Source organism: Halichoerus grypus, chromosome 5 (assembly GCF_964656455.1).
Source record: "Halichoerus grypus chromosome 5, mHalGry1.hap1.1, whole genome shotgun sequence".
Taxonomy (NCBI): Eukaryota; Metazoa; Chordata; class Mammalia; order Carnivora; family Phocidae; genus Halichoerus; species Halichoerus grypus.
In genome coordinates, this window is record NC_135716.1 from 2,882,088 (window position 1) to 2,894,701 (window position 12,614).

A 12,614-nucleotide genomic window follows, 5' to 3' on the forward strand; every position below is an offset into this window, starting at 1 on the left:
TCCCTCCCTTGCTCTGTGTGCGGACCGCCGGCGAGACCGGGACGCCGCTCACGTCCCAGCTGGGAACTGTGTGATCTGACCTCTGTCCGCACTCAGCCATCACCGATTATCCACCAAAGACAAGACCTAAAACGTTTTTCAGTGACTAAATAGTCTCAAGACAAAACCAAGACAACTAGCCCAAGAGCCGTCTCAGCCTGGGCGCTGTGGACATCTCAGGCCATAGGTGTGGCTGCTCTGGGGACCGACCTGTGCTCCGCGGGACAGTCAGCAGCATCCTGGCCCCACCAGGAGATGCCGGTAGCGCCCCACACGACCACAGGTGTCTCCAGCATCCCCAATGCCTTCCTGCCGGGATGGGGTGCAGAACTTCATAGAGATTAATTTTTAGACCTCCCATCATGAGTGGACTCCAGGCTACTAACCGAAGCCTGGGCTTACTGCCTTTACCTCATTAAGCTGTGCTCACCAGCGAGCAGTTCTTGTGGGTGACAAGGCGTCAGGGACACTGAGCCTAGACAACCTGCCTTCACCACATGGAACAGGGTGGACGACAATTAAGAGCTGGCAGGTGTTGGCGACCACCAAGGTGACGGTGTGCCTCGTTCATAAGGGAGTCGGAAGGCTTTTGCAGAAACTCTTGACGAAGGGGAGGCCTGAGCTTGGACTGAGATAAACAGCTGAACTGTAGTGTTGGATTTTGTTCCTAATGAAAAAATAACAAGCAACCCACGTCTATTTCCAGGACTGTTGACAAGAGCTCCTCCCAGTCGGCTGGTGTTGTGGTGACCAGAGCATCCTGCCTGCTCCCAGGAAAGGGGGCTCCAGGGCAGGGGGGTCCAGGACACATGGGGGGTCTGGGAAAGGGGGCTCCGGGGCGGGGGGGTCCGGGACACATGGGGGGTCTGGGAAAGGGGGCTCTGGGGCGGGGGGGTCCAGGACACATGGGGGTCTGGGAAAGGGGGCTCCGGGGCGGGGGGGTCCGGGACACATGGGGGGTCTGGGAAAGGGGGCTCCGGGGCGGGGTGTCCGGGACACATGGGGGGTCTGGGACCAGGGAGCATCTGGGGCCTCATAGTCAGTGACAGACGTGGGAAAGAGCAACATGTGCCAAAGCGAATGAACACTTAACCAAGATTCGTTTTTTCTAGATCTGGAAAAACATTTTAAAAACCAGAATCTCCAGCTATGCACCCAGGAGCTATGACAACATCCCCAAACAAAACCTGTCCACGAAGTGTTCACAGCAGCATTATTTGCAACAACCAAATGGTGCAAACAACCCAAACGGTCAGCTGACGACGGATGAACACAGTGGTCCATCCGCACGGTGGAATATTATTCAGCCACAGGACGGAGTGACACGGGACACCTGCTTCAGGGACGGACTCTGAAAGCACTGTGCTAAATGAAAGAAGGACACACGCTGTAGGATCTGTGTATATGAAATGCCCAGAACAGGCAAATCCAGAGAGAGAGTCGATCAGTGGTTGCCTGGGGGCTGGGAGTGGCTCCTAAGTGTACAGGGTCTCTTTCTGGGGCGATGAAGATGTTCTAAAGTTCACTCTGCTGGGGCGTCTGGGTGGCTCAGTCAGTTAAGTGTCTGCCTTCGGCTCAGGTCATGATCACAGGGTTTCTGGATCAAGCCCCGTGTCGGGCTCCTCGCTCAACGAGGAGTCTGCTTCTCCCTCTCTCTCTGCCGCTCCCCTGGCTCCTGTTCTCTCCCTCTCTCTCTGTCAAATAAATAAAAATAAAATCTTTAAAAAAAATAAAGTTCACTCTGCTGATGCTGCACAAGTCCGTTAATACGCTAAAACCATGGAACTGTAGACCCTCCCTGAGTATGGTGTGTAAATTCCATCTCAGTAAAGCTGTGATTTAAAAAACAGTGCATACAAACAGGACCACAGATGGTCTTAAAAACACCCCTGCGTGGTTCGCCTGTTTCATGAACTTGATGTTGTTGGTGGACCTAGCACAGGGCGGCCGTGGCGCGGAGTGATGGTAGCAACAAGCAGTCCTCTGTATTCTCTCCTTTATAAAGCAAATCACAAGGCCGTTGGCTTTAGATCATTTAAAAGTTGAAACAAAACAGAGGTATCTAAAATGATACATAAAGTTATTCTTACCCATTTGCTGTTTCCTAGACTTGAAAAATCCACCCCCTGCCAAATAAAAATAGCCCACCGCCAACCTCTCTCTGAATGGCTTCCAGAATGTGAGAGCCCAGATTCAGATCTACATGCAGGTGATCAGAGAATTCCTATCTGGGGAAACCGACCACATCAAGGGGAAGAAAAGATCCGTGCACCCGGGGGCCTCCGCTCGGGCTCCACTCGACACACCGACCACGCACACAGCTCTCTGGTGGGCGCATTCCCCACGGCTGAGCGCTGGTGACCTTGCCAGGGGCTCCACGAGCCACTCAACAGCCGTCCACAAATCCCTATTCCACGTAACCAGCTGCTGGAGATCTGCTGCTGGCAACTGGGAATCCTGACAAATGACACCCAGTGTTTGTGGGACGTCACTCAGACCTCAAGCAGGCAGTCCCTCCGTGGGCGTCGGTACGCACAGAGCGCCCGGGAACGGGCGAGCAGAAGGACGCGTGCTACTCAAACATAAACGTGTAAAAGTGTAAAAGGAACAAAGTGAGAAATTCGGGATTCGGAAAAAAGTGATGTCAACCGGATAAAAGTACGGAAGCCACGTTCGGGACCGCGGCTGTCGAATGTGTGCTGCGCTTACTTTCGCTCTTCATCTTATCGAAGTAAGACAGCTTGGAAGCGGCATAGACGGCACCGGACGACTGCAGCGTGCCCACCACGGCGTCCATCAGCAAGACGTGCGTCAGCGCCTGCTGGACGTACTGCGGGTCCTGCGGGAGGGAGGAGCTCATGTCAACAAGTCCGTAAAGCGCCTGCGAGACTTTGGGACGTTACATCAAACCACACCTTTGAAGAGGCGTGTTTTTTCAAGGCAACTCGGTTTACGTTTGGAGCTGATGTCATGTGACTACTTTTGTCCATCTTAGTGAAGACGAACACCGCTCATTTAGACACACGCTGGCAAACGTGTTCTGCAAAGGGCCAGGCAGCTAATAATACTCGGGGCTCCGTGGGCCTTGGGATCTCTGTGGCAACCACTCGGCTCTGTGGCCGGGCTCGAAAACAGCCAGAGGCGGTCCGTGGCCCGCGGGCTCCAGTTTGTACTGTTGTGCAAAATACAGCAGCAGGCATAAATCAGATGGCTGGTCTGAAAGTCACGGAGTACTGGGGCCCTGGAAAGGACCTGGTCCCCCTCCCTTCTCCAGATAGAAAGACTCCCTCCGTAGCCATGGTCTAGGCCCCCCAGGGCCTGGCGACTCCCTCACGAAGGCCAGTGCTCCCACCACGCACAGTCTGTTCTTTCTAGTGTTCGCCCCTGTGGCGGCTGCTGCCTCCCCCACCTTCCCTCTGATGACTGTGGGCTGTGCACCCCTCTGCGGCCCCTGACCTGCCCCGTGTGTGAGTCCCCATCCGTGCTCTGCGCATTGGGTTGTGGGCTTTCCGGCCTTATCTGCCATTTAGACAGTACAGACCTCTCGCCCCACCGCTGCCCCGTCCGGGCCTCTGTCCATGGTGCCCTTCACGCCCGTGCAATCCTCACTCCGTGTACTCAAAGCTACTGTGGCCCAAAGCAAGTGAAAGCACACAAATCCCTAGGCTGTAAAGTCTATCGGAGGACGTGCCCCCTGCCAGAATCCTAGTCCTGGGAGGTAGAAGAGGAGACGCCTGGAGCAGGGTGTGCCCGGGAGACCCAACTCAGACCTCAGAGGCCAGCCCCGGTCCTTCCACAGTGTCCCCAGATGCCACTGGCCACGCACTGGGCCATGTAAACCACGGCATCTCCAGGGCCTCTGGAGGGACCTCGTCTAACCCGACTCATGCTCACGGGACCACGCCCGAGCCCCCGAGACGAGCCGTGAGTTGGAATGAGCAGGCACCCGCGTCCCCCAGACCTTGTGGTCGTCAGCCAGCTTCTTCCCGGCCCACATCTCCTTCACCATCAGGTGCCACAGGTCACACTCCGTCTTCAGATTAGCTTCAAACACTTCTTTCTTGGATGCCATTTTAATTTTTAAAGTGGGTATTCTCAGAAGCAGAAACGCTACGGTGGTACTTCTCACTTCCTGCGGAGGCAGAAAAAGCAGGTCAGAGAGATGCCCCGTGGCAGGAGCTCGGGGGTCAGCGAGGGAAGGTGGCTCAGCAGCCGGTGCCCGAGTGTGAAGGCAGGCCCCGGACCGAGGGCGCAGAGTGGGGGCTGGCCGGGGTGCGGTGCAGGGAGCCCCAGGCGGAGCCCGGCCCCGGGCGGGAGGAGAGGGACGGCCCAAGGGGCCTCCGTGCGACCCCGTCAGACACCAGTCCCGGCGGGTCGGGGACCCAGGCCCGTGTCCGAGGACTCACGGGCCTTCCTGGCCGACCACGGGCATGACCTGTCAGCACATCCGCACAAAGGCGCTCGTCCGCAGGGTTCAAACAGGGTTCATTCCTCTGCCTCCGGAAATGCTTCCCTTTCTTTGGAATTCCGGGAGGCAGTCTGTGGAAGCAGGTGTGGGGGGGACTGGAGGGCGGGGGGACCCACGGGCCAGCGTTCACCGCGGCTGCAGTACCTTCCTGCCTCTCCCGTCTCCAGTATTCGGAGCTGGATTAACACATCCACACGCCTCTCGAAAATAAATATAACGCTTGAGATGAGGCCACAGCTGGGCGTCCTCAGTGGGGAAGACGACCCCTCTACACTCGAAGGGGCACCTCAAGTGAGCAAACAGCACAATCCAGCGGCTGCACTCTTACCTCTATGTTCCTGAAGGTGGAAATCTCCACGTAGCCTGGTCTCCCTTCCGTCAGGAGGAACAGGCGCTTCTGGGTCATGGCGATCTTGCCCACGCCGCGATTCGTCTTGACGGAGCTCGACAGCTTATAAACACACTCGTTCTTATCCAGATGCTCCATCACCGACAAGGGCAGACTGACCTCCTGGGCCTCTGCTTCTGCCTCCTTCCAGCAGTTGTAGAAATCTTTGAATGTTTCTGGGTCAATCTGTTTCTGGTGTCCTTGGTTTTGTAGAGAAAAGAGATTTCTTAGAGCCACATACACGGCCTTTGCGCGGGAGAAGACGCGGTGCGCTGTCCACACAGGCCAGCAGGTGGCGCCAGCACCCACGTCTCCCACCCCAGCTCCTGCCCAGGATGGGCACCCGAACCACGGGATAGGGGCTGCCCTGTGACCTGAGCCCAGCAGCCACGGTAACTCTCGGGACACTCTTTTTACGGTGGCAAAGCCCTGGGTCACCACTAGACCTGGCGGCAGGCATCGTGGGGCCATGAGGGGAGCTAGCCCCCAGATGAAGCTAATGCTAAAGAGACCAGACCCTTGGTGACCCTCCTCCATCACTGGATCAAGCTTTGCCTGAAGCTAGCCCTATCTCAGTATTCTTTGGTTACGTGAGCAAATAACTCTTATTTGTAACCAAGATGAACTTGATATAGCAACGTTTCTAAATGCCCAACAGTCACGGGCTCTGAGTTAGAGAGAGACCCAAGTCTGAAGCCCCGCTTTCCTGGTTAGCGGTGGGACTTCACGCAAGCTGTATAACGGACCCGCTTGCTCATCCGTACAGCGGAAATGGGACCACCCCACTCCCACTCCACCCGACTGCCAAGAAGTCCGGCCCATCCTGACGCCCACGTTTCCCTGTGTCTGTGGCTGCCGTGGCCGGGTTCCGCCTCTGCTCCGCATCCCTCGGTCGCGCGGCGGCCCCCCCCCCCGTCCTGCACAAATGCCCACAGGTCTCCCAGCTGCTGCACCGGCGCCCGGAATGCCCTGAGATACAAGTAGGCGCCCCCTCCCGTTCAAACACTTCATGGCTCCTCCTCCACACCAGGCCCCAAATCCTCAGGACTGGGCCCCTGGGCCCTTTCACACTCCCACGTTCCAGTCACACCGAGTATATCCCAAAACAGGCCACATCAGGTGCCTCTGCACACACTGGCCCCGGGTGCTCGGACCAGAAAACTCCTACGCATCCTATGCAAGACCCAGATAAAACAGCTCACGTGCTCCCTTCCCTGAAGCTGCACACGCATTTCACTCACGTACCACTCCCCACGACACGGGGTCCACTCAATCCTCCCACCCCTCAGGAGGCAGGCACCGTTAGGCTGTTCACAAATCGGGAAACCGAGGCACGGGGAGGAAAGCCGTTGCTGGCACGCTAAGTGTGGAGCCGGGCCCGGCTGTGTGTGTGGGTGGCTCTGCCTTCCTGCTGAGGCGGCTGGGAGGGCAGGAGCCGTGTCCTCCCCAGCCAACCCCACTGGAGGCCAGATCGGAAAAGGACAAAAGACGCGGGAAAGCTCCAGGGCAGCCGCGTCCCTGCTCGGGCTCCGTAACACGGTGTCAGGGGGACAGTCCCCTGGGGACTTGGATATCACGGCCACCAGAGAGTCTGGCCCAACTGGGCCGTCCCTGCAGGCCTTGGCCACCACACCCTCCGGGGCCACCGCGGGACTGGACAGTGCGAGCCTGCGGCCAGCGCGCACATCCATGAGCTCCCCGCACGCCCACTGCACACGCCGGGGGCTGCCACGCTCCAGCACGGCTCCCGCACGCGCCCACAGACAGGCCACGTGTGCTTCACCTGTCCCCAGTTCCACCCAGAAACGCCGGCGTTCCCTCCCGTACCCCATCACCCGCGGTGCAGGCGGCGGCTCTGGGACCCAGGCTCGCGCACGCATCCACCTCCCTGCCCTGCGGCCCCTCGGAATTACGGGCCTGCAGTGTCAACATCGCATTTTGAAACGTCTATAAAAACGTGTAATGACAAAACAGTGACAGGAATCGCCTAAATAAAATCTCAGGTGTGTTCTTAGACCACAGCCGTTCATTCCAAGGTGGTAACATTCATCTTTGACTTAATAGAGCTTTTCTAACACGCGGCCATTAGGCCGAAACATCCATCTGGTGCCGCCCTACAGCGGCTCACACATCCCAGAGTCGGGACCATTAACGGATGTATTTTGCAATGTGAATGGACCCAAAGTGACAACCGGGCCGTCGATGGCCCAGCAGCGTGGGCCATGTCTGCTGGTGCCCTCCCAGGCGTCCTCCACGTCCCTGCTGGCATAAGTCTGGGAATGCTGGACACTGTCCACGCGTCCAGCCATTAAACCATGCTTCCCAGGCAGCTACGTGCTGTGGGACACACTTCTGGCCACAGGAGTGGGGACAGACCCTCCTCTTCCTACCGGGAGAACAGCGCCACCCGGGGCCATCGGCGTCTCGGGCCGTGAAACAACACGGCCACGCTCGGGGAGCCTGGTGACGTCCAGGGACAGCCAGGCACAGCCTGGACATCTCGTTCCCCGAGAACAATACCACCAGTGGCTGTATCCACCGTATCTCAGGCCTCGCCGCTGGACTGGCTGGCCCCGGTGTAAAGGGAAGGGCAGGGTCTCCCCTGAGAGGCGCGAGTCATGGGGGCCCATGCTCCCCCTTCCCGGCAGCCCCAGCACGGCTGCCCAGGGCTCTCTGCAGGCACCTGTCTCCTCTCGGACCCAGCTCATCCTCCCAAGCTGTCCGCCCCACGGGTGCCTCCTGGGCGCCTGACGAGATGCGCTCCACTGCGCCCTGCCTGGGCCAACCCGGTGTCGTTTCTCCGTGGCATCTCCAGAGCACCGCACAGGGAGGTGACCAGCGAGGGCCGGGCTGGCCTGCACCTTGGTCAGGCTGAGTGCCTGGGGCCAGCGAACAGGCGATCGGCTCCTCCTGCTGGCGGGGACAGCAGGACGCACCTACGTAGAGAGTGTTGCATGGCCGAGCCCGCCCATGGAGCCGCGGACAAGACCAGGGAGAGAGGCCCGCGTTCGGCAAACGACAGCCTGTGCAGAGGACACGAGGCGCTCCCACACGCCCTGAGGAAAAGGCGAACATCCTGGTGTAGAAATGGACAGACGACACCAGAGCAGCTCTGAGCGGACGCTCGTCACACCGGCCCAGCACCCGGGACGGACGATGCCCAGCGCTGCCCGGCGGTGGCGGCAGGACATGGGTGTGTGCCAGGCCGTGCAGCCGCCGAGGGCAAGGAGGCAGCTCGCCGTCAGGATGGCGGTACCCGCGTCCAGACTGGGCCTCTTGGCACGAGTCCCAGGGAGACCCGTGCACAACCACGTAGGGCAGCAGGTACGTGAAACCCGCCACGTCAGTATTTGGGAAAGTAAGACGCCCGGACGCCACCCGATGGCCACACACAGGTGCGCCGTGCTGGCTCCCGCTACCCCAGCGTCAGAAGATCCGCTGGAGAAACCAGGCGCACGCGCGTCGGCACGGAAAGCTACAGGACAGTGACGAGCCTGACGCGGCAGGACGCACGGGCCATTTAAAACCACACACACCTAAGTACCGCGTCCAGTAAACATGTAAACGCACGGTCGAGGGGCAGGCTCCAGCTGGGGACAGTAGCCCTGGCTCCCAAACGAGCCAGGCAGTGGCAGTAAACGCGGGACAAGGCGGCACTCCTGTCTGTGCCGTCAGGTCGTGGGAAGCGTTCCCGCCGCCGGGGGGATGGCGCAGCGAGCGGGGGCCCCGGGACAGGAGCCAGCCTGCCACGGCTTCGGGCTCTCCGGTCACACTCCCCTAGACCCTGGGCGGCCCCTCAGCCCCCTGTCCTGTAACTGCCCGCGTCGGACAGGGCCTCCCCCGACGGGGGCTCGCGGCACGGTTCGCGGACTCGTCCCCACGTGGTTACGCCCCGCCATCCGGGCCACGGCCGGCCTCTCACCTACGGTTAGCGCCTCAAACAGTCGGTGTATGATGCTGGTGTCCTTCACGATGCCCGACTCCTGAACCCTCTTCACGAAATCGTCCAGCTGCATGTGCTTCTTGGGCAGCTCGAAGTTTTTCACGCGGTCGTCTGGCTTGGGGGCCTCTCCGGGCTTGTCCACCACCTCACTGATGAGCCGTCGCAGCTCGGGCACCCGCTCGGCCTGGGCGCGCTGGGGGCCCGACAGGGACCCCACCGTCCTCCGAACGAGATCAGCAGGAAAGATCCTGATGTCTGTTTTGTACAGACTCTGGAAGTCCAGGAGGGCGTCCAGCAGCTGCCCGTGCATCAGGTGCACGGCCCCGCGGAGGTAGAAGTACCGCGCCAGGAGCACGGAGCTGTCGGGCGCCAGAAGGCTCATGGCCTTGCTCAGCAGGGCGACGCAGTCGGAGTAGTAGGCCTGCACGCACTGGCCCACCAGGGGGAAGTGGATCTCCGGGATCTTGAACGTGTACGTCGGCTTCGGGGTCACGCTCAGAACTAGAGCCGAGAGGAAACATGCACACAGTCACCAGACCCGAAAAACAGACCTGGGTCCCCGTCATCTCGTCCGGTTAACGTTTCTGGGCCCTGGGTGCAACGTCAAGCGAGAGCCTCTATGCCTCTTCCAGAAAGCTCCACGTGCCCCTGAGCTGAATGGGGGTCCCCCCACTCTGCTTCCATGGCACCCTGAGAATACGGAATAATTTTATTTGCTAAGACTCTAGCGCTAAATGGAAACACCTGGTAGTGAGTCTTCACGGGAGGGTGAAGCTGAGGACCTAAGCCCAGATGCGCCCGCTCTGTGAGATGCCCATGGCCATCAACCCCGTCGTACAGACGTGCAAATTGAGACTTCGTGCGTCCCAGGTGCCCAGCTACTAAATGCCAGAGCCAACCTAATCCAGGTGTCTCACACCGATTCCTCCCACAAATGTCACCGAAGTGCCTCTCAGGTGGCCCCAGGGGACCAGGACCAGGCCAGTCCTGGAGGTAGACCACGCACCCCATGGAGGTGGCGTCTTTGCCATGAAGGCTGGGGGGGAGGGAGGAGCCTGGGAGGGGAAGGGGGGCTCCAGCTGAAGGTTCAGGGGGCAGAGAGGGCAGAGCGCCTTCCCACAGCGGAGTGAGTACAGCCAGGAGTGAAAAGCGTCACTGGGTTTTACAGAAGAACTACAGGCCCAGAGAGGTGAATCACCTGCCCAGGGTCACACAGCCAGGGGGCCACCGTGAGGGGCCTCAGACCCAGCAGGCGCCTCCAGAACGTGTGCTCTGTCATTGAGGACTTTTCTCTTGGACGCACGGCCCGTCCTGAGGCCGGCTGGGTGCGCCCCTCACTCAGACTGCCGCTCTGCTGTGCACCCGTTCCTTCTGGCCGCTGTGGATGGAACCACACGGAGGGGGCCCCGAGGGTAAATACCCGAGGCACACGTGGCTCGTGTTGCTGCAGCTCACGCAGAAAGGAGACAAGGGCTTGCACACATGCACACGTGTTCTAGAGCACTTTACACGCCGAGGAAACTCCCGGCTGACATTCGGAGCTGTGCACACAGGCCTGCCTCCCCGACGGAGCTGCTGCCGTCACGGCACCCACGGGCCCTTGCTGTCCCTCCGCCTGCCACCTGCCACTGGGGTGGCCTGGCCTCGCCATTCCCTCCGTGTCTGCTGAAACGTGATTGCCACACCCGAGCCCCCGTCACCACCCCTGACGCTGCTTCCTTCGTGCGGGGACACCGCACACCCCGTCGCTTCGTGTTTATCTGCTTCTGGTCTGGCCTCCTCCTGGGAGCGCAGCTTCGCGAGGGCTGGGACACTGGGCCCTTCGTACCCCAGGATCTAGAGCGAGCGTGGCGCCTGCTGGGGCCTGACAGTGTCGTGTCGTCAGACGCGGATACGCGTCAACGTGTGTTTTATATGTACACACAGACACACCCAGGCCAAACCCCATCCCCTTGCCCTGAGCAGACCCCGGCTGTGGCAGCGAGCTGCCGCGTCGGAGCCCAGCGGCGGGAGCAGCGCCCGGACAGGGGCCGGTCTATCACCTATGCTGCTGCTGCCGCATTCCGAGGCGTCCACTTTGCGAAGCGACGAGTTCCGGGCCGGCAGCTCGGGAATGGTGATGTCCTGCAGGTTGGGCATGCTGACCACCATCCTCCGGTGCGCGACGTGCAGGGGTGAGGATTTCCGCGAGGCCATCTTCTCAATGGTCGGTCTTCTTGGACTTGCCAGCATCCCGTTAAATCTGGGGTCAGGAAAAAGCAACACCTTTTAGCTGCAAGAACGACTGCAGAACACGTCTCAACGCCTGAGCCTCTTCTCCCACGCGACACCCGGTGCCCGCCATTCCCGCGTGCCAGTGGAAAACAGCAGGAGCACCGTGTCGGAGTCTCCGCGGTGCAGCCAGCGGCTGGAGGACAGACCGTACCCCCGAAGGGACACACATAAACAAAGTCTGTCGGGAACAGTGTGGGAAGAACTGGAACAGCACGGGGGGCGGTGGCAATGCGGCGGGAGAGGGAAGGCGGACGGCAGTGGATGGCAGGGCGTACACGCTACGCTCGGTGTCCCGCCCCCAGCAGAAACGCACGGGGACGAGCCCGACGTGTTACACGTTTCTGAATGTGAGATTTTCTGGTCGGCTGCGTCATTCATCCACCCAAATAAACCCATGCTACTCGAGCGTCTGGTCCCCATTGCAGACAGCACCTGTCCTCTTCGGACTGCAGGTGGAGGTCCATCTGGGCGAAGGCGTCCATCCTTCCGCTGAGCCGGGCTTTAAGGAAAGAGTGAAACATGTAGGTATCCGACACCTGAAACAGACCACGGAAGGCCAGTTACCGCCGCGCTCCTGGCCTTCGCTGTGCCGCCCGGCACCTGCAGCGGCTGCCCGGCCCCTTCCCCGCCGGCCGCGGCCTCTCCCCGACCCCCAGCTCCTTGGGCACAAGTTCCCAAGCGGCAGCTCTCTTCACTGACCCCACCCTGCCACACTAGCCTCCAGATCCTCCCCAGGCCACCGCGAAGGACCGGCCAGTCTGTGTCTGAAAAACCACCAAACGTTCAAAAGCTCCATCACCTTCCCCTCATGACGGCAAGAGCCACGGTGCCCTGTGGCCTGTGATTCCAGATCTCCGGGGACCACAGCCCCTTCCTCACAGCAGGTGCATGGTCTGGCACCCGCCCGTGGCTCCCACGACCCAGCTGCTGGTCTCTCGCTGGACAAGGTGACCCTCCAGCAGCCGGTGCTTGTCCCCACCCTGCTCTCTGCTGTGGTCCAGCAGCCTGCAGGGGACAAGGCCCAGGGGACACCGCCCAGCCTGGCGACAGGAGGGCTGCAGGGGCGCAGGGCCCACGAGGAAGGTGCTGGAAACCCCATGTACAAAATACCCACAGAAGAATGAAGGCAGGAGCGGACACGCAGCGGGATGGGAGGTGGCAGCCTGGCTCCCGGGGACCGCTGGAGTACTCTCCACGAGCCGGCGGAGCACGGAGGCCGATGGCAGGGAGCTCGGCCCAGGCGCCTGTCACAGCTGTGACCTGGCTGCGAACGGGGCTCCCGGCTTTGCTCTGGCCCCTCGTGCGTCCCTGTGGCTTCTCCCTGTGCTCCTCCGTGGTGCTTTCGTGCCAGGGTCTCCTGTGGGCAGCATCAGGCCCACAGGCCAGACTCTGTGCCCCGGGGAGTGCGTACAGAAGGGGCGGACGGCCGGGGCGCCCACGAACGGGGGGAGCGTGGAGTCTGACCAGCAAATGTCAGGGAGCAGACATGAGGGCACGGGCGG

At 60.6% G+C, this 12,614-nt stretch overlaps 1 protein-coding gene across 3 annotated transcripts in view; it reads right to left on the bottom strand.

The window, feature by feature from the left end:
• Window positions 1-12,614, bottom strand: part of DENND3 (DENN domain containing 3) — a 54,181-nt gene that overhangs the window by 15,556 nt on the left and 26,011 nt on the right. For all 3 annotated transcript variants that reach the window (XM_036109452.2, XM_036109453.2, XM_036109451.2), the window contains exons 11-16: window positions 11,545-11,648; window positions 10,881-11,080; window positions 8,818-9,339; window positions 4,836-5,095; window positions 4,001-4,171; window positions 2,749-2,878 (exon numbers count right to left, since the gene is read on the bottom strand). In XM_036109452.2, the coding sequence (XP_035965345.2) occupies window positions 2,749-2,878; window positions 4,001-4,171; window positions 4,836-5,095; window positions 8,818-9,339; window positions 10,881-11,080; window positions 11,545-11,648 (1,387 nt within the window). The remainder of the gene's footprint in view (window positions 1-2,748; window positions 2,879-4,000; window positions 4,172-4,835; window positions 5,096-8,817; window positions 9,340-10,880; window positions 11,081-11,544; window positions 11,649-12,614) is intronic.